The 20,472-nt window shown below is 36.8% G+C and overlaps 1 protein-coding gene across 2 annotated transcripts in view; it reads left to right on the forward strand.

Annotated features, from left to right (window-relative positions):
- GK5 (glycerol kinase 5) overlaps positions 1-20,472 on the forward strand; it is a 94,799-nt gene that overhangs the window by 53,589 nt on the left and 20,738 nt on the right. For both annotated transcript variants that reach the window (XM_037037479.1, XM_037037480.1), the window contains exons 5-11: positions 7,234-7,365; positions 16,314-16,389; positions 16,921-16,982; positions 17,064-17,137; positions 17,369-17,429; positions 18,988-19,114; positions 20,143-20,247. In XM_037037479.1, the coding sequence (XP_036893374.1) occupies positions 7,234-7,365; positions 16,314-16,389; positions 16,921-16,982; positions 17,064-17,137; positions 17,369-17,429; positions 18,988-19,114; positions 20,143-20,247 (637 nt within the window). The remainder of the gene's footprint in view (positions 1-7,233; positions 7,366-16,313; positions 16,390-16,920; positions 16,983-17,063; positions 17,138-17,368; positions 17,430-18,987; positions 19,115-20,142; positions 20,248-20,472) is intronic.

Consider the following 20,472-nt stretch of genomic DNA (forward strand, 5'->3'; position numbering starts at 1 on the left):
TACACATATGGAAAGATGCTCAATATCACTAATCATCAGAGAAATGCAAATTGAAACCACAATGAGATACCATCTCATACTTGTCAGAATGGCTATTTATCAATAATTTAAAAAACAAGTGCTGTGGAGCAAAGGGAACCCTTCTGCACTGTTGGTGGGAATGCAGACTGGTGCAGCCACTGTGTGAAAGCAGTATGGAGATACCCCCAAAATTAAAAATGGACTTGCCTTTTGACCCAGCAATCCCATTTCTGGGAATATATCCAAAGGAACCAAAAACACTAATTTGAAACAACATAAGCACCCCTCTGTTCACTGCAGCATTATTTACAATCACCAAGATATGGAAGCAGACCAAGTGTCCATCAGATGAGTGGATAAAATAACTATGAGACATTTATACAATGGAATACTACTCAGCCATAAAAAAGAAGGAAATGTAACCCTTTGAAACAGTATAGATGGATCTGGAGAACTTCATGCTAAGTGAAATAAGCCAGTCAGAGAAAGAAAAATACCATATGATTTCACTCATATGTGGAATCTAATGAACAAACTGAACTAACAAGCAAAACAGAGACGGACTCACAGATGGAGAGCAGATGGCAGCTAGTGGGGGTTGGTTAGGGGTGGAAGGATTGAGCAAAAAATAAAAAGGACTCAGGGACATGGTTGCTGGGGGGCATGTAAGGGGACAAAATGGTAGTAGAAAAAATATAATAAACATTATGTATATTTTAAAAAAACAGCCCTTCTGAACTGACAGATGTAATAGTTCTTTTTAAAGCTAAAAAGAAATTAAAATAGATTGCGATCATGAAAACATTTACTTCTCTAGTGTAAGCCCAGATTGCAAATCATAACACAAAATTGTGACTTTAAGCACAAGAGGGAGTGTTTAAAGCCCTTCATGTACTTCATATTGAACATGTGCATAATGTGAGTTTTGGTTTCTCGTAGCAGAAAAATGCATACAAACAGGGTCTATCCTGCCAGTGAAGGAACCCCACCTCACAGTCATGTTTTCCCAGGTGGTGTAGTTCATTGATTGAGGCTCTTGGAAATTTTTAGGGTCTATGTGCCTGAGCTGGTACTAAGGTCATTAATTTGGCCAAGAGTAGCTCCACGCTGAATTGTGAAGGAATTGAGCTGTGTTGTCAAACTCCTGTCACCATTGTTTTCCTTCAGTCTCCCCAAGCTCCCGTGCTTCCTTTCACTGCTGTTCTGATTCTTGTTAAGGCTTCTCTTTGCTTTCAGCATAAAAATACCTACTTCTTTCCATGGCTTGGTCCTGTCTACAGTTCTGACTACTTTCCAGTCCCCTTTCTACCTGAAGCTGCTAAGGATTAAGTTCCAGCTTTGCCAGCCTGCTTTAATTCTTGTAGCACCCAGCCCTTTTTCACCTTAAGGCCCTCACACCTACCAGGGGCTTCTTCTGTTATCATGGCTGATTGTTCTCATCTCTCAAGGCTCAGCTTTATGTCAACTCCTCAGGAGCCTTTGCCTGCCATCCTGTTTAAAGTAGTCCCCAACTCCAATCCAGTCTCTATCTTACTGTCCATTATTTCTTTCACAGCATTTATCACTTTTTAAAAATGTTATTGTTGTCAAAGTATAGTTTTCTGCCTTTTCTCCCTCCTCTCCCCTACATCCCAGCCATCCCAACTCCTTCCCCTGATTCCACACCCGCCTTGGTTTTGTCCATGTGTTCTTTATAGTTGTTCCTGAAAACCCTTCACCCTTTTCCTCCCATTACCCCCTCCCATCTCCCCTCTGGTTACTGTCCCTTTGTTCTTTATTTTAATCTCTCTGGTTATATTTTGCTTGCTTGTTTGTTTTGTTGATTAGGTTTCTGTTAAAGGTGAGATCATATGGTATTTGTCTTTCACCACCTGACTTATTTTGCTTAGCATAATGCTTTCCAGTTCCATCCATGCTGTTGGAAAGGGTAAGAGCTCCTTCTTTCTTTTTGGTGTGGAGTATTCCATTTTATAAATGTACCATAGTGTTTTTATCCATTCATTTACTGATGGGCACTTAGGTTGCTCCCAGCACTTAGCTATTGTAAATTGTGCATGTAGCTGTTCAGCTACATGCAAAAAAATGAAACTTGATCACCAACATACACCATACACAAAAATAAACAACTCAAGGTGGATAAAAGACTTAAATGTAAGTCATGACACCATAAAAGTCCTTCAGGAGAACATAGGCAGGAAAATCTGAGATATTCCATGCAGCAATATTTTCATTGATAGAGCAAGGGATATAAAGAAAAGTGTAAACAAATGAGATCTCATCAAAATAAAAAGCTTCTGCATAGCTAAAGAATATAGCATTAAAATGAAAAGAGAACCAACTATATGGGAAAATGTATTTGCCAATGATACCTCAGAGAAGGGTTTGATCTCCAAAATACATCACACATTTTTAATTGAAATTTTAAGTGAGATAATTGTGGATTCACATGCAATTGTAAGAAATAATACTGAGCCCTGGCTGCTGTGGCTCAATGGATTGAGTGCCAACCTGCAAACCAAAGGGTCACCAGTTCAATTCCCAGTCAGGGCACATGACTGGATGACCAGGTTCCTAGTAGGAGGTATGTGAGAGACAACCGCACATTAATGTTTCTTTCCCTCTCTTTCTCCCTCCCTTCCCCTCTGTCTAAAAATAAATAAATAAATAAATAAATAAATAAATAAATAAATAAATAAAATCTTAAAGAAGAAAAAGAAATAGTGCTGAGATCCCATGTACACTTCGGAGTTTCTCCCAATGGTGACAATTTTATAAAACTACTGTATAATGTTACAGCCAAGATCCATAGCTTTTATTCATATCTCCTTAGTTTTACTTGTACTAATTTCTGTTTCTATGTGTGTATTAATTTCTGTATATTTTTTTGTGTGTTCATGTGTCCACCATGCAGTCAGGACACTGAACAGTTCCATCACTACAGGGATCCTCATGTTGCTCTAATATAAACATATCTACCTCTCTCCTGTGCACCTCCCCACACTCTCAAATCCTTAGCTTTTGCAACCATTAACCTTTACTCTATTCATATTTTTTTCGTTTAAAAGATGTTACACACATAGAAAGATACAGCATAAAGTCTTTTGGCATTTGCTTTCTTCACGCAGTATAATTCCCTGGAGAATCCAGGTTGTTTTTTATTGCCGAGTTGTATTCAGCGATACAGATAGTACTGCCTGTTGTAGGATATGTATGCTTACTCCAGTTTTTTTGCTATTGCAAATAAAGCTGTTATAAACATTCATGTACAGAATTTGCGTGAACATAAAATTTCATTGATCTTGGACAAATACCTCAAGAGTTCAATTGCTAGGTCATATAGTAATTGCATAACTTATAAGAAACTGCCAAACTGGTTTCCAAAGTGGCTGTATGTACCATTTATGTTCCTACCAGTAGTGTAAGAGTGATAAAGCATACATTTTTCTTATTTTAACATCTTTGATATCAGGATGCATTTTGAACCATTAACTGTATCTCAGTATTATGTCATAATTCAGCTGGCAGGATTTTTTTCTTTTTTGGTAGTACTTTAAACAGTGATTTCTTTTAAAATCAGTATCTTCTTAAGTGATCTCATTTATTGATTTGATTACTTATTTGTCTGTATCTTTCCACTGAAAGGTAAATATAAGGAAGGTAAGGGTTTTTCTTGTATCATTCACTCTGTGTTTCTCAAGGCCTAGAATATCCTTGGTACATAGAAGGGACTCAAGAGCTATTTGTCAAATATATGAACAAAGGTGTTAATTGTTCATATGTTGACTAAAAGTACTACTGTTGCATGTCCTAATACTTTTTATGTAACTCCCTCCTCCTCAGGTATCTAAATTTTAACAGAAGATCCCTCAAAGATCCTAAATCTAATTTTTTATAGAGAAAAGTATAATGTGCTTCTATTTCATTTGAGGCATTTTAAAACATATAACAAATCAGAAGAAGGATTATGAGTGTCCACTTTAAATACTTTTAAACAGTCTTATATTTTAATAAATAATGTAAAATATAAAGAAATACAGGAGTTTTGAGCACTGAACAAGTTAAATGAAGTTAGAAGAGTATAAAGTTTCAATTACAAGATGAATAAGGTCTGAGGATCTAATGATAACATGACCATTGTTGATAACACTGTGCTGTACTATTGAAATTTGTAAAAACAGTAGAACTTTTTTCTCACCAAAAAATGCATTAAAAATTAAAATGGGGCTTGTTTTTTAAAAGAAAAGGATAAGATGGAAAGCCTTCACATTTTGATTATGTTGTGCTAAAAGTGAAAAAATTCATTCATATTACTATTTTTAATAAATAAACCAAAACCTTTACACTTATTTTTTGGGAAAGTGGTGGGGATTAGTAGAAAAGTACAAGAACTGGGTAAATTCTTTGTAAGTGAATGCTTACAAAACATCAGTCTCAGAGTTGAATTGTCCATCTGAGTCCTTGTAGTAGGTAGCAGGATAAGGTTTTTTGTGTTTTGGGTTTTCACTATGTTTTACAAATTTAAAAACTCAGGGCTTATGTTCTGTGTAAAGCTTTCTTTAAATTAAAGATTTTTCAGCCCTGGCTGGTGTAGCTCAGTGGATTGAGTGCGGGCCTGCGAACCACATGATCGTGGTTCAATTCCCATTCAGGGCACATGCCTGGGTTGCAGGCCAGTTCCCGGCAGGAGATGCACGAGAGGCAACTGTACATTGATATTTCTCTCCTTCCCTCACACTCTAAAGATAAATAAATAAAATATTTTTAAAAAGATTTTTCTTATTAAAAATATGTTTAAGGACTTCTGGCCGAGATGGAGGCATAGATATATTCCACCAGCTGCTTTGCTTCCTCACACAATGACCAGAAGGACAACAACCAATCTAAAAACAAAAAACAACCAGTACTGCCAGAAAATTGAACTGTATGGAAGTCCAACAACCAAGAAGTTAAAGAAGAAACATTCATTGAGATTGGTAGGAGGAGCAGAGATGGACAACTGGGGTGGAGGACATGTGTAGTGAGGCAGTAGTGGCCAGTGGAACTGGTGGCCCCCCATTTGCATGCAGCAGATAAAAACTGGGAGGGACAACTGGAGAGCAAGCAATCCCAGCCCCAGGCCAGACTGTGCAGCCAGGATTCTAGTGCCTGGGGAAAAAAAAAACTCATAACCTTTGGCTGTAAAAACCAGTGGGGGATGTGGCAGTAGAAGAAACTGCCAGTCTCTCAGGAGAGTCCACTTGAGGGGCCCACAGGGCCTAAAGTGTATACAAGCCCAGCTACTTGGGGAATCAGCACCAAGGCAGCAGCTGTAAGGGCACCTGTCGCTTGCAGGAAGTGGGGGAAGTGACTGAAAATAGGACAAGTGCCAAGCCAGCAGTGTTGTTTCCTCTCGGATTCCTCCCAAACATACAGCGCCACAAACCTGGGAAGTGGATTGCCCTGCCGTGGCAAATACCTAAGGCTCTGCCCCTTACAACATAACAGGTGTGCCAGCACCAGGAATCAAAGCAACTCTACGTAACACACAGAAACATGGAGGCTGCCAATTTGAGAAGACAAAGAAATATGGCCCAAATGAAAGAACAGATCAAAACTCCAGAAAAAGAACTAGGTGACATGGAGATAGCTGACCTACTTGAATCTTTGGATATGCAGAGTCCAAAACAGTAGCAATCAGGATGCTCAGAGAAATGACTGAGTACAGCTGCAAAATAAAGGAAAAAGTGAAGGCTATACAAAGTGAAATAAAGAAAAATATACAGGGAACCAACAGTGAAGGGAAGGAAGTTGGGACTCAAATCATCAATTTGGAACAGAAGGAAGAAATAAACATTTACCTGGAACAGAAAAAAGAAACAAGAATTCAAAAAATAAAAATAAAAAGAGGAAAGGCTTAGGAACCTCTGGGACAACTTTAAACACTCCACCATCTGAATCATAGGGTGCCAGAAGCAGAAGAGGAAGAGCAAGAAATTGAAAACTTATTTGAACAAATAATGAAGGAGAACTTCCCAATCTGGTGAAGGAAATAGACTTTCAGGAAGTCTAAGAAGCCCAGAGAGTCCCAAAGAAGTTAGACCCAAAGAGGAACACACCAAGGCACATCATCATTAAGTTACCCAAGATGAAAGAGGAGAGAATCTTAAAAGCAGAAAAAGGAAAAGAGAGAATTATCTTCAAAGCAGTGTCCATAAGACTAACAGCTCATTTCTCAAAAGACACCTTGCAGGCAAGAAGGGGCTCGAGAGAAGTATTTGAAGTCATGAAAAACAAGGGCCCACATCCAAGATTACTCTATCCAGGAAAACTGTCATTTAGAATGGAGAGGCAGATAAAGTGCTTTCCAGGGCTTCACCAAGCCCTTAGTGTATGAAATGTTAAATGGACTTACCTATGAAAAAGATCAAAAACTGTGATCAGTAAAATGACAACAAACTCACAACTTTCAACAACCGAAATTAAAAAAACAAAAATGAACTAAGCAAACAACTAGAACAGGATGGAGTCATAGAAGTGGAAATCACATGGAGGTTTATCAGCAGGGAGGGGAAAGGGAGAGAATGAGGGAAGAAGGTACAGGGAATAAGAAGTATAATTGGTGGGTACATAATAGACAGAATAGTATAGGAAATGGAGAAGCCAAAGAATTAATATGTAAAACCCATGGACATGAACTAAGGTGGGGGAATTGCTGGAGGAATGGTGGTACTGGATGGTGGGGGGCAAAGGAAAAAATGGGACAACTGTAATAGCATAATCAATAACATATTTAATAAAAAATTAAATTTAAAATTTGATTATTAGGTAAGTATAGACAGTATTAAAATTATGCATCCCAATTTTAGTTACTTAATGTGTAGTGGAAATTCCTTCTGGGTTAATGCTAACTTGATTAAAAATATAATATTAAAAATAATACCAATATATTTTTAGAATAATAAAATATATTATTAAAAAATAGCAATAAAGCCTTCTCCCCTGACTCTCTCCCTTTACTTCCATAGTTAAAAGTAGGGAAAGAGGAAGAAAATAGTTATTTTTAAAAGACTTTTATAAGTACTTGAGCCTACTTGATTTTCTTAAGTCCTGAGAACACTTTATAAGTAGTTAAATAACTTGCTTATTATTATTGGGTTTGTTTGTGTAGGTATGAAATTAATATGGTAATGTGAAACATCATTAAATATATTTTTCTAAAATTTATTTAAATAGCTAATACACAGTTCCTGCCGAATGCTTCACTTTTTCACTAGAAGTAAACGATTTTTAGCAGCCAGTTTGTTCACTTTCACAACCCAGCATGTTTCTTTGAGATTGGCCTGGATTTTACAGAACGTGGTTGAGGTAAGAGAAGTGTGTGTGTGTGTGCACATGTGTGTGCATGTTTGTGTGTGTGTGCGCCCACGGATGCTTATGGAGCCTATGGGAAAGATTCAAGGAATAAGGATAGTAATTTGATTATTTGAGGGAAAATGAAGTATTTACAACATATTGGGATGGAAAACAAGGAATCTTTACTTTGTGTTTTTTAAAACCTTTTTATTGTGAGTCATAGCATATACAGAAAATTAAAAGTGTAGCATTCAGTCATATACTGCAGCAAACATCTGTGTGATATTACTTGAATGAAGAACTAGAACACTGTAATATTTTGTGTTACATATTCTTTCTACTTTTACTTATATATTTCTTTCTCAATATAATATTTAGTCTTACGTGAGTAATTTTGAACTTTGTATAAACAGGACCATACAGTGTTTATTCCTTTGTATTTTACTTCTTTTGCTTAACATTATGGTATATGTGTGAACTATATGCATCTTTTATGTAAACTAATTTTCTTATATTTACACTGTTAGTTAATGTTCTGTATATGATTTCATTATAGTTTATTTATCCATTCTGTTCATGTACATTTGAGTTATTTCTAGTTTGGGGCTATTATGAATAATGCTATATTTTGATGTACCTATAAACATTATTTCTTTTTTTAGCTTTTGAAAAAAAATTCTCACCTGAGAACATTTTTTAATTGCTTTTAAAGAGAAAGGAAGAGAGAGAGGGAGAGAGAGGAACATTGAAGTGAGACAGAAACATGGGTTGGTTGCCTCCCATGTATGTCCATACTGGGGATCATACCCCCCAGACTGGGGATTGAACCCTCAACATAGGTATGTGCCCTGACCAGGAATCAAACCTCACAATCTTTTGGTTATGGGACAGTGCTCTAACCAACTGAGCCACACTGGCTAGGGTTGTAAATGTATTTCTGCTGTATTTACATATAGGACTGGAATTTTTAGGGTATGAATGTGTACATATCTTCATTTTTAGTGAATAATAGCTAATAGTTTTCTGAAGTTTTTGTCAATTTATATACCCCTCAACAGTGAATGACAAGACTTTTTATTTTCTTTACCATTGTAATTGATATTATCAGTCTTTTGTAGTACTGGTATCTCTTTGTGATTTTACACTGGATTATAAGGAACAAGATTCTACTATATGTTATCTACAGAAGACAAACTTCTTTAGATTCAGAAATTCAAATTGGAAAAAAAATACAAATTGGTTAAAAGTAAATGGGATCCCAAGATGGCTCCAGAGTAGGTGGAAGCTATACTCATCTCTTCCAGCACTAAACCAGATTTACAGCTAAATTATACATTCATCAACCTGGATAACCAGCTGAAGACTCTACAGAAGAAGCCACATAGAGACTGATAAGTGCAGAGACACTGAAAGGGCTGGTCCCTACACTCACATGTGGTGATTGAGAATCCAGAGGGATATCTGAGCTGAATTCATTTCCCCTGAGGAGCAAGGGGTCTCAATCCCAGACCAGGGCACCAGAGCCAGGAAGAGGAGCCTACATAGCATCTGAAGGTGAAAATCAGTGGGGATTCTGTTCACCTAGGAGAGATGGGATTTTGATAGAAATCCAGGCGCACTCTTGAAGGACCAGCACACAGAGTTTTGTTCTTAGACACTCACATGGGGCTTTGGTACAGGTAAGGTGAGTCAGGGCATACAAGAGTCATAAACAGAAAATATGGATGGCAAGGTTTCAAGGAGAGATTTGGAGAGTCATCCATCAAGATCCCTGGGTCCCTATCTCATACCACCCTAAGATGCTAATTGCCCAGGGTGGAGGACTCCTATTCTTACAGCACTACCCTAGAGAGAGCACTAGTTTAGTCCTGTAACTCCTGGTGGCACCACCCTGCTGAGCTCAAGTCCTACAAAAAGGTCTGCTGGCTGCACCTATTGGGACCTTCAGTGCCCCTTTTTTTGAGACGTTCTTGGCAGAGACTCAGACAGACATTGATCTATGTAGCTCCAGAGAGGGGCCATTCATCCCCACCTGCATGCTGCCAGAGCCCCTCCCCTGGTGGGCAGAGATGGAGTGGTATGGCTCTGCAGTAGCAGCCACTTTTCCCCCAATGAATGCCTGACTGTGCTGTCCCCAAGCTCAAGATTCACTAGCCCTGTCCTCTGAACTTCAGTCACCCTGTCCTATCAAGCATGCCTTCTGGAAGATACTGGGAAGCTGATCTTTGTACATAGCTTGGCTCCTCCCAAGTGCGACGAGACCAGTAGAGGCAACCATTAGCAGTGGATTGCTTGATAGCTCCAGACATGTAGCTCAAGGCCAGTTACAGGCAGCTGCACCTGACAGCTGCACTTCACATTGACCTGCACCTGAATTCCCTCCAAAGGAGACCCAGAACCAATACAATCAGTAGTGTGCTTCAGACCATACCAGAGCATAACCAACTAGACATACAAGTGGCACTCCCAAAGGAAAATCACAGCAGGCACCAGACACTGCTCTGGACAACTGTGCCTTGGGGACATCCCCAACACAATGCCTCATAAAATGTGGTCAGGGTCATTCCTAACAGTCATCCTAAAGGTTAACCCCACTTGCAAACAGAACAATGGCATTCAAGACTCAACTACAGCAGGAGTGCTCACATAAGCTATAAAAGTGACATTCCTGGAGCACCCAGCTCAGGTGATCTGGGAGATTGTACCACTGAGCCCACAAGACACCTACAACATAAAACTACTGTAACAAATTTGGAAGTCATAGCAGATCTACCTATGACATAGACACAGACACAAAGTGTAGAGAAAATGAAGAGACAAAGAAACATGCCCCAGTTGAAAGAATGAGAGTCTCCAAAAAGAGAATTAAATAAAATGAAAGCAAACAGAATACCAGATGCATAATTCAAAACCATGCTTATAAGGATGTTCAAAGAAATTAGGGGGAGAATGAATGGATGATTTCAGTGAGAACTTAAAGAGATAGTAAGCATTTAAAAGGACATAGGAAACATAAAAAAGAACCAGCCATAAAGAATGAAGAATACAGTATCAGAAATAAAGAATACACCGAATCCAAAGCAGGTTAGAAGAGAAGGAGTATTTAATCAGTGATTTAGAGAACAAGATCATGGAAAACACCAAAGTAAAGGAACAAAAAAATAGTGCCTACATCTACATTTTTTTAAAAATGAAGAAAGTGTATGAGATCCTACATCTAGGACAACATCTAGTGTAGCAACATCTACATCAGAGGAGTTCCAAAAGGAGAAGAGAGAGAGCAAGGGATCAAGAACCTGTTTGAACAAACTATTACTAAAGACTTCCCTAACCTGTTGAAGGAAAAACACCTTTCCAGGAAGCACAGAGAGTCCCAATCAAGAGGAACACAAAGAGGCCCACTTCAAGACACATCATAATTAAAATGGCAAAATTCCTAGGCAAAGAGAGAATCTTAAAGGCAGCAAAAGAAAAACAGGAAGCAACATACAAGGGAGCCCTGATAAGACCTGCAGCTGACTTATCAGTGGAAATGCTCCAAGCTAGAGGAGAATGGCAAGAAATATTCCAAGAAATGAAAACCAAAGGCCTGCAACCAAGACTACTTTATCCAGCAAGGCTCTCAATTAAAATGGAAGGACAACAAACGAGTTTCCAGACAAAAGAAGTAAAAAGAATATGCTTCCACCAAAACAGCACTGCAAGACATACTAAAGAGACTGCTTTAAGGAAGAAAAAAAGTCTTAAATGTAAATGGATTAAATGCTCCAATCCAAAGACACTGAGTACCTGAATGGATAACAAAACATGACCTACACATATGCTGCCTACAGGAGACCCACCTCAGAACAAAAGACCTACACAGACTCCAAGCAAATGGACAGGAAAAAAAGCTGGGGTAGCAATACTCATATTAGACAAAACAGACTAAAAAAAAGCCATAAAAACAGACCCAGAAGGGCATTTCACAATATTCAAGGGAAGAATCCATCAAGAAGATGGAAACATTGTAAATATATATGCACCTAGCATAGGAGCACCCAAATACATAAAGAAAAACTTGGAGAAATTCAAGAAAGATATTGACTGCAGCACAATTATAGTAGGGGATTTTAACACCCCACTACCAAAAATGGACACATCTTCCAAACAAAATATCAACAACGAGGATATTGTAGCATTGAACAGTGCCCCAGATCAAATGGACTTAACTTAACTTACCTTTCATCCCAAAGAAGCAAAACACACATTCTTTTCTCATGCACGTGGAACATTTTCAAAGATAGACGACATGATAGGACACAAAACAAGCCTCAAACAGTTCAAGGAAATTGAAATCTTATCAAGCATTTACTCTGAACACAAGGGACTGAAACTAGAAACCAATCTCAAGGAAAAAACTCAAAAACATTCAAACTCATGGAGATTGAACAGCATGCTATTAGACAATGAATGGCTCAATAATGAGATCAAGAAAGAAATAAAAAACTTTCTGGAAACGAATGAAAATGTATCACAACAGTCCAAAACATATGGGAAACAGCAAAGGCAGTCCTGAGAGGGAAATGTACGGTGAGACAAGCCTATCTAAAAAATATAGAAACATCTCAAAGAAACAACCTAACCCAACATCTACAGGAACTGGAGGAACGACAACAAGACAGCCCAGAGCAAGAAGAAGGAAGGAAGGAACCAAGATCAGAGAAGAATTAAACGACATGGAGACTAAAAGAACAATACTAGGGTTCAATAAATCCAGGAGCTGGTTCTTTGAAAAGATATACAAAATTGACAAGTCATTAAGCAGACTCATCAAGAAAAGAGAGAGGACTCAAATAAACACAATCAGAAATGAGAGAGAGATTACAACCAATAACAGAGAGATAAAAAGCATTGTAAGAAGTTACTACAAAGAACTATATGCCAAGAAACTTGAAAACCTAGGTGTATTGGACAAATGTCTAGAAAAATATAATCTTCCAAAACTGAATGAAGAAGAAGAAACCCTGAATAGACCAATAACAGCTGACAAAATTGAAACAGTAATAAAAGAACTCCAGACTCACAAAGACCAGGACTGGACAGTTTCACAGGAGAATTTTACAAAACATTTAAGGAAGAGCTAGCCCCTATCCTTCTCAGACTAGTCCAAAAAATTCAAGAAGATGGATGGCTCCCAAACTCTTTTTATGGTCCAGCAGCACCCTAATCCAAAACCAGATAAAGGCACAGCAGAGAAAGAAAACTTCAGGCCAGTATCACTGAAGAACATAGATGCTAAAATCCTCAACAAAATATCGGCAAATTGCCAATTGCCAAACATTAAAGAGATCATAACACCATGATCAAGTGGGATCCGACTCAGGGATACAAGGATGGCACAATATTTGCAAATCAATAAACATAATACATCACATAAACAAAACCAAAGACAAAACTCACATGATCATATCAATAGATCCTGAAAAAGCATATGATAATGCACAACACCTATTTATGATGAAAACACTCAGCAAAGTGCGAATACAGGGTACATTCCTCAAAATAATAAAGGCCGTAAACAAGAGACCTACAGCCAACATCATACTCAATGGATAAAAACTTAGAGCTTTCCCACTAATATCAGGAACGAGACAAGGAGTCTGCTTTCATCACTCCTATTCAACATAATATTGGAAGTCCTAGCCACAGCAATCAGACAAGAAAAAGAAATAAAAGGCATACAAATTGGAAAGAAGGAAGTAAAACAGTCATTGTTTGCAGATGACATGATAGTGTACAGAGAAAATCCTATAGATTCCAGTAAAAAAAACTACTCAACCTAACAAGGGAATTTGGCAAAACAGTGGGATACACAGTCAGTATTCAGAATTCAAATGCATTTTTGTACACCAACAATGAAATATCAGAAACAAATCAGGAAAAATTTCCATTTCAGATAGCAACAAGAAAAATAAAATACCTAGGAATAAACCTAACCGAGGAGGTAAAAGATCTGTACTCGGAAACCTATACAACACTGAAGAAAGAAATTAAGAAAGACACAAACAAAAGGAAGCATGTACCATGCTTAGAGACTGGAAGAATTAACATCATCAAAACATCCATACTACCCAAAGCAATTTATACATTCAACACAATCCCTATTAAAGTACCAATGGCATACTTAACAGATACAGAACAAACATTTCAAAAATTTATATGGAACCATAAACTACCCCCAAATAGCTGTAGCAATTTTGAGAAAGAAGAGCAAAGTAGCAGGGATCCTAATACCTCATATCAAACTGTATTACAAGGCCACTGTAATGAAAAAAGCCAGGTACTGGCATAAGAACAGACACATAGACCAATGGAACAGAATAGAGAGTCCACAAATAAATCCAAGTCTCAATGGTCAATTAATATTTCACAAATGGGGCAGAAGCATAAAATGGAGTAAAAATAGCTTCTTCAAGAAACAATGTTGGGAGATGTAGACAGCTATATGCAAGAAAATTGAAACTTGCTCACCAACTACACCACACCAAAATATAAGTTCAAGGTGGATAAAAGACTTAAATTTTTTTTTGTGTGGATATCAATTCTCTTTATTTATTTATTTATTTATTTATTTATTTAAATATAATTTTTATTTAATTCTTGTTCAAGTACAGGTTTCTGTCTTATATATATAAAAGACTTAAATTTAAATTGTGACACCATAAAAGTCCTGAAGGAGAACATAAACAAGAAAATCTCAGATATTTCACACAGCAATATTTTCATCAATATGTCCCCTAGAGCAGAGTTCATACAAGAAAGAATAAACAAATGGGATCTCATCAAAATAAAAAGCTTCTGAATGGCTAAAGAAAGCAGCAGTAAAATCAAATGACAACCAACTATATGGGCAAATGTATTTGTAGATGACACCTCAGACAAAGGTTTAATCTCCAAAATATATAAAGAACTCACATGACTCCACTCTAAGAAGACAAGCAACCCAATTAAAAAATGAGCAAAAGACCTGAACAGAGACTTCTCCAAGGAGGTCATATAGGGAGCCCAAAGACATATGAAAAGATTCTCAGCATCACTAGCCATCAGAGAGATGCAAATTAAAACCACAATGAAATACCACTTCACACCAGTGAGAGTGGCCATCATAAACAAAACAAACAACAAATGTTGGAGAAGATGTTGAGAAAAGGGAACCCTAGTGAATGTTGGTGGGAATGCAGACTGGTGCATCCACTGTGGAAAACAGTATGGAATTTCCTCAAAAAACTAAAAATGGAACTGCCTTTTGACTCAAAATTCCACTGCTGGCATTATATCCTAAGAACCCTGAAACACCAATCCAAAAGAACCTATGCACTCCAATATTCATAGCAGCACAATTTACAATAGCCAAGAGCTGGAAGCAACCTAGGTGCCCAGCAGTAAATGAATGGATCAAAAAATTATGGTACATTTACACAATGGAATTCTATGCAGCAGAAAGAAAGAAGGAGCTCCTACCCTTTGCAACAGCATGGATGGAACTGGAAAGCATTATGCTGAGTGAAACAAGCCAGGCGGTGAAAGACAAATACCATATGATATCACCGTTAACAGGAATCTAAACAACAAAACAAACAAGCAAGCAAAATATGATCAAAGATACTGAAATAGAGAACAGGCTGACAGGGACCAGAGGAGAAAGGGAAGGGAGTTTCAGGGGAAAAGGTGAATGGTTTGTAGGAACAAGTATAAAGGACACATGGACAAAAACTAAGGGGAGTGGAAATGGGAGGGAGGTTGGGAGCACTGGAGGTGGGCAGGCTGGGATGGGAGTAAAGGACAGAAAACTGTACTTGAACAACAAATAAACAAAACTTTTAAAAAGTTAAAAAAACTATTTTGCACAATAAAAAATACTTGTTATAATTAATCTACAAATAACCTCTTTTTCTGGAACTCATATCATGCATTTTCAATTTTATTGGTTCTTTCCACTCTTAAAATATAATTCATCTTAAATGTCTCCATTTGTTAGTCTTTTTATCTCAGTTATTTATTTAGCAAGCATTTTTAAACACCTGCTATGTGCCAGAAACCCTCCTGGCATTGAGGTTATAAGTGTGAATGCCCTTAAGGAGCTTGTGGTCTGGTAGGGAAGTAATGATGCTGTGCAATAATGGCTGTGTGGAGATCAGTCCTAGAATGCTGGGTGAACAAAGCCAGGAAATGTTAGTCTTGAAGGACAAGTAAGAGTTGGATAGGTGATAAATTATGATTTAGGAAATTATTTTCCGGTATGTTATAATATCCTAACAAACATTTTTATTAGCTAGTTTAAGGACATTTTGATACATTTGTTTCCTTTGGCATGCTTTGCCCTAAGAATTGGCAAATATATTTTATAAAAATGCCAGAGATTAATATTTTAGGTTTTGAAAGCCATAAAGTTTCTGTCACAACTACTCTGCCATTTTAGTGCAAAAGTAGCCATAGATAATTCATAAACAATGGGCAAGGCAGTGTCCACTAAAACTTTAATAGGGACACTGAAATTTGAATTTCACATACTTTTCATGTGTCACAAAGTATTCTTGTTCTTTTTCTTTTTAACTAATAAAAAACTTAAATACCATTCTTACCTTGCTGTACAGAAAGAGGCAATGGGCTTCATTTGACCTGAGGGCCATTAGTGTGCCCTCTCCTGTTTTAGACTATTTATATGTAGAGATATTTGTGTGTCTAAACTAAAAAATATATATATGTACTTTATCTTTCATCACAAAAGTAACACATGCTTGATTTAAAACTAAAACATTTGATATCCTGTAGTAATTACTTAGAACTCTTAAATTTTTGTCTATATATATATTAATATTTATCATAATGGGATTATGTTATATTTACTGATTGGCACTTAATCATGCACTTAATAATTTAGGCTTTTTGAATTGATTTTGTGCTATTGTGTTTCCAAGGTACGAAAAGCAATTGAAGAAGAAAATTGCTGCTTTGGGACTGTTGATACCTGGTTGTTACATAAACTCACAAAAGGTAAAGATGATCTGATAAATCTACTTCAAATAACTGAAGTTTGACTGGTAGAAATGATTTACCCCAAAATTGTAGATGTTACTTTTTTTCTTCCTATATCCCAGACATGTTGCCCTTTGGTACCCTAGAAACTACCATTTGTAACAAAGCTAAATTAATTTCAGATTAGCTGGAAAAGGAGGGTGATTTTAAAATTGTGATGAAACCTCAAATGTAAAACTGAGGAACAGTCTTAATTTCAAGACTAAAATTTGAGTTCAGTACCGAATCTCCCACTTTGCAATTCGGTATAACTATAGGCAATCACATTGCATCTGTGAACCCCTCTCCTGGTTTTTAAACTTAAGGATCGTAATGTGACAATGTTTTTGAGAGTGCTTTTGTAAGTTATGAAAGTTTATAAAGATTAGCTTGGGTACTTGCACTGGCAATATACATTTTGGCAGATTTTCAGGCAAAAATTGGCCTAAACTATAAACTAGGGATGGGTGTTACACTATCTGTAAATGGTTATTTCTGATGTAAATTTAGGTTCTGAATTTGCCACAGACTTTTCGAATGCAAGTACCACTGGACTTTTTGACCCATATGAGGTAAAGGTTTTTTTTCTCCTTTTTAAATCATCAATTTTGTGTAATTTAACTTGGATTCTGATGACCTGTTTTTATGTTCAGATGTGTTGGAATGGCCCAATTACTTCTCTGCTTTCGATACCACTTTCTCTCCTGCCTCCTGTGAGAGATACAAGGTAAGAATAAACATTGGACATAGAAATCAACAAAACTGTCCCTGAATTCTTTTAGTTTTGGTGAGGAAGAGCATTTGGTTTAAAACTAAAAAGTATTTGATTTGCATTTGGGGGGTACCTTTATGAACATATATTATATAACTTTTTGGCTTATGCTAAAAACAGTTTGCTGGATTTTGAAATTAATATTCCTAGAGCTGTAACTTACTTTTAAATCAATTTTATTTGAAGCTTCAATTTTGGATCAGTGGATGAAGAGATATTTGGTGTGCCCATACCAATAACAGCCTTGGTAAGTAGAAAATTTGAGGGTTTCTCCTTGTACAATACAAAGTAAATGAGTGTACATGATTAGTTGGGATTAGATATAAGACAAAAAAAGGTTCTTGCAGAATAAAATTAAAGTATCTTTTTTCTTTTTAAGTTAAAAATACCTTGTATAGAACCAGAAGTGTTTTCTGTATTCTGGGAAGGGGACAGTTGGGCGAATCTTCCATCACAGAAGAACTTTATAACCTTTACTGACTTGTCTACTACATACTGTGTTTCAGGAAACCATTAAATGTTTTTAAAATGTTGTATTCTGAGTAATGTGTGTTTATATTTGATCCTCTGAGATTTAAAAAAATACTAATAGGGTCAATATTTAGTTTGTATTAAATACAATATAACCATAAATAATGATAGGGCAATTAAAATAAAGAAGTTAGTTGTATTTACATTTCACAAATCCTTAGCCAGCATCTACCAATAGAGACACTTGTGGGAGAATGAACAATTAGCTGTTTTTGGTGTTTGAAGTTTCTTTCTCGATGATACCCTTATTCTCTGGATGAGTGAGTCAGAACTTCCAAGAGCCCAAAAGATTTACCACCTGGTTTGAGAGGCTGGGTAGATCTTGCCTTGGATTTCCTGTAATAGCTTAAGCAGGAAGTGCAGGCCATCTGTCCGTAGGTGGACATTTGTCACAGCAGGTGGAGGAAAAAATTGAGGGGAAGGGAATATAATTCTCAAGTTACAAATTCCTGGTTATTTAGAGAGGATCTGTCTTTTCTTTCTCCCCCCACAAAGATGTATTTATTTATTTATTTATTTATTTATTTATTTGAGAGAATGGAAGGGAGGGAGAAAAAGACGGAGAGGAACATCAATCAGTTGCCTCTCACATGCCCCTCACCCCAATGGGGGACTTGGCCCACAGCCTAGGCATGTGCCTGGTAATTGAACTGGTGACCTTGTGGTTTGTAGGATGATGCTCAAGAGGATCAGTCTTACTTAATCTTGGGGTAGGCTCAAATTTAAATGAAGGTATGTCTAGAAGAATTATATATTGGTAAGAAGGTGTTCTTCAGATGAGTTTGGGTTCTTAAAATATTGCTGTATATGTATCTACATTAAACTATATTAACAGAATGTATGGTTTATAGAGATATATAATTAAGCATACCCTTATAACTCTTACTAAAAGAGAAATTTGTGAGGTCAATTATTTTGACTAATGAATGAAACCACTTATAAGATGTAAACAAAAGCCTTGGGCTTTTTTTCTGTATAATATTTATTCTGACTTTATTTCTAAGATTATCCCTTAATCTTCTAATATTTAAAACTCATGAAGTAGATTGCCCACTAAAAATTCTTGAGGCACATTCATTATCCATACAATGTTAGTCTCAGAGAGACTCATCCTATAGTTATTGCTTCCTGTTTTCTCCAGATTTTTTTTAAGGAAAAGGAAAAAAGAGAAGACAGTGCTGAACCATGAGAACACATTAAATGAGACAGTGGGATACAATGAAGTGGTCCTCTGCTAAGGCCCCAAAGGTCTTATATTTGAACATTTTTGTCAGGTTGCCGACCAGCAATCAGCCATGTTTGGGGAGTGCTGTTTCCAAACAGGTGATGTGAAATTAACCATGGGAACTGGGACATTTTTGGATATTAATACTGGAAATAACCCTCAACAGAATGTTGGAGGTAAGTAATTAGAATATATCCTTTTTACTAATAAAATGCCACTTTTGCATATTCACATTTTATAATACTATTTTCCCATTTTATATTAAGGATATTCTTTAACATACTTTTCATTATTATTCTTAGAGACAGTCCCCGTTTCACTTTTGTCTCTAAATTAAAAACATAAAAATGAGAGAGATGTTATAGAAAAAATTCAGAAGGATTAGGGTATTTTGGTTAGCTTTCCAAAAATTTACCTATAATGTTATATATGTTTAAACATCTTTCTAGGCCTCTAAAATATATTTTATATGTAAGAAATTACTTTCTTTTTGTGAATTTTTTGGAGGTGATAGTTCTCAAATAGTGGTCCCTGCATATTAAGAATTTGTTCTCTCTGATGGGAGAAATTCTGGGACATATAAATCAAGAAATCTGTCTAACTACCCAGGGTAGCTGCGGGTTCTTAGTCTGGCCTCTAGTCCCTTAACATGGTTACGAAGAGGCGGATTTGAAAATATTTTACCCACCTTCCATCCTCACTGAGGCTCTTCCTTTTTCCCTAAGAGGGAAAATGGAAGATAAAAAAATGTTGACCATTATATGAGATTGTTCCTGTTTAGCAGCCTAGTTTAGAAACCACAGATAAATGCAATAGATGCGACAGTTCTCAAGCAAACCAATCTCATAATAACCTTTTATTTTCCAGTTAAAATATTCTTTCTGTTTTTCCAGAAACATTGATATGCAAAGCTAATATTTATTTGTATTATATGCCAGGCATTGTGCTAAATTCTTTTAATGTGTTCATTCAGTTTGTTCTCTGAGGCAGCTCTCTGAGGTAGACCATTTTAGTCAAGGAAACTGAGGCCCAGAGGTTAGAACCTTTTAAGACCACAACTGGTAACAGAGAGCAGACTGGGATTTGACCCCAGGCATTCTGACTTCACAGCCACTTTGCTATTTTTTGGCTAATTAAATTATTCCATTGCAGATGACTCTGCAGTGAATTATTTACTATGTTAATTACATTGTTTGTTTTTAAGGCTTTTATCCGTTAATTGGGTGGAAGATTGGGCCAGAGGTTGTATGCTTAGCTGAAGGAAATGCAGGAGACACCGGTACTGCCATAAAATGGGCTCAACAACTAGGTAAGTCATCCCTTACAGGCCAGAATTAAAGGATGGCAGATTAGCAGGGAATGAATGGCTTGGTGGTGATGAACTCCTTTAACTTGACCTTATCTGGGAAGCACTTTATTTGCCTTTCCATCCTAAATGATAGCTTTCCTGGATAGAGCAATCTTGGATGTAGGTCCTTGCCTTTCATGACTTGGAATACTTTCTTCAGCCCCTTCTTGTCTGCAAGGTGTCTTT

The sequence above is a fragment of the Sturnira hondurensis genome, unplaced genomic scaffold, assembly GCF_014824575.4.
Source record: "Sturnira hondurensis isolate 20B ecotype Veracruz unplaced genomic scaffold, ASM1482457v3 Scaffold0023357, whole genome shotgun sequence".
NCBI lineage: Eukaryota > Metazoa > Chordata > Mammalia > Chiroptera > Phyllostomidae > Sturnira > Sturnira hondurensis.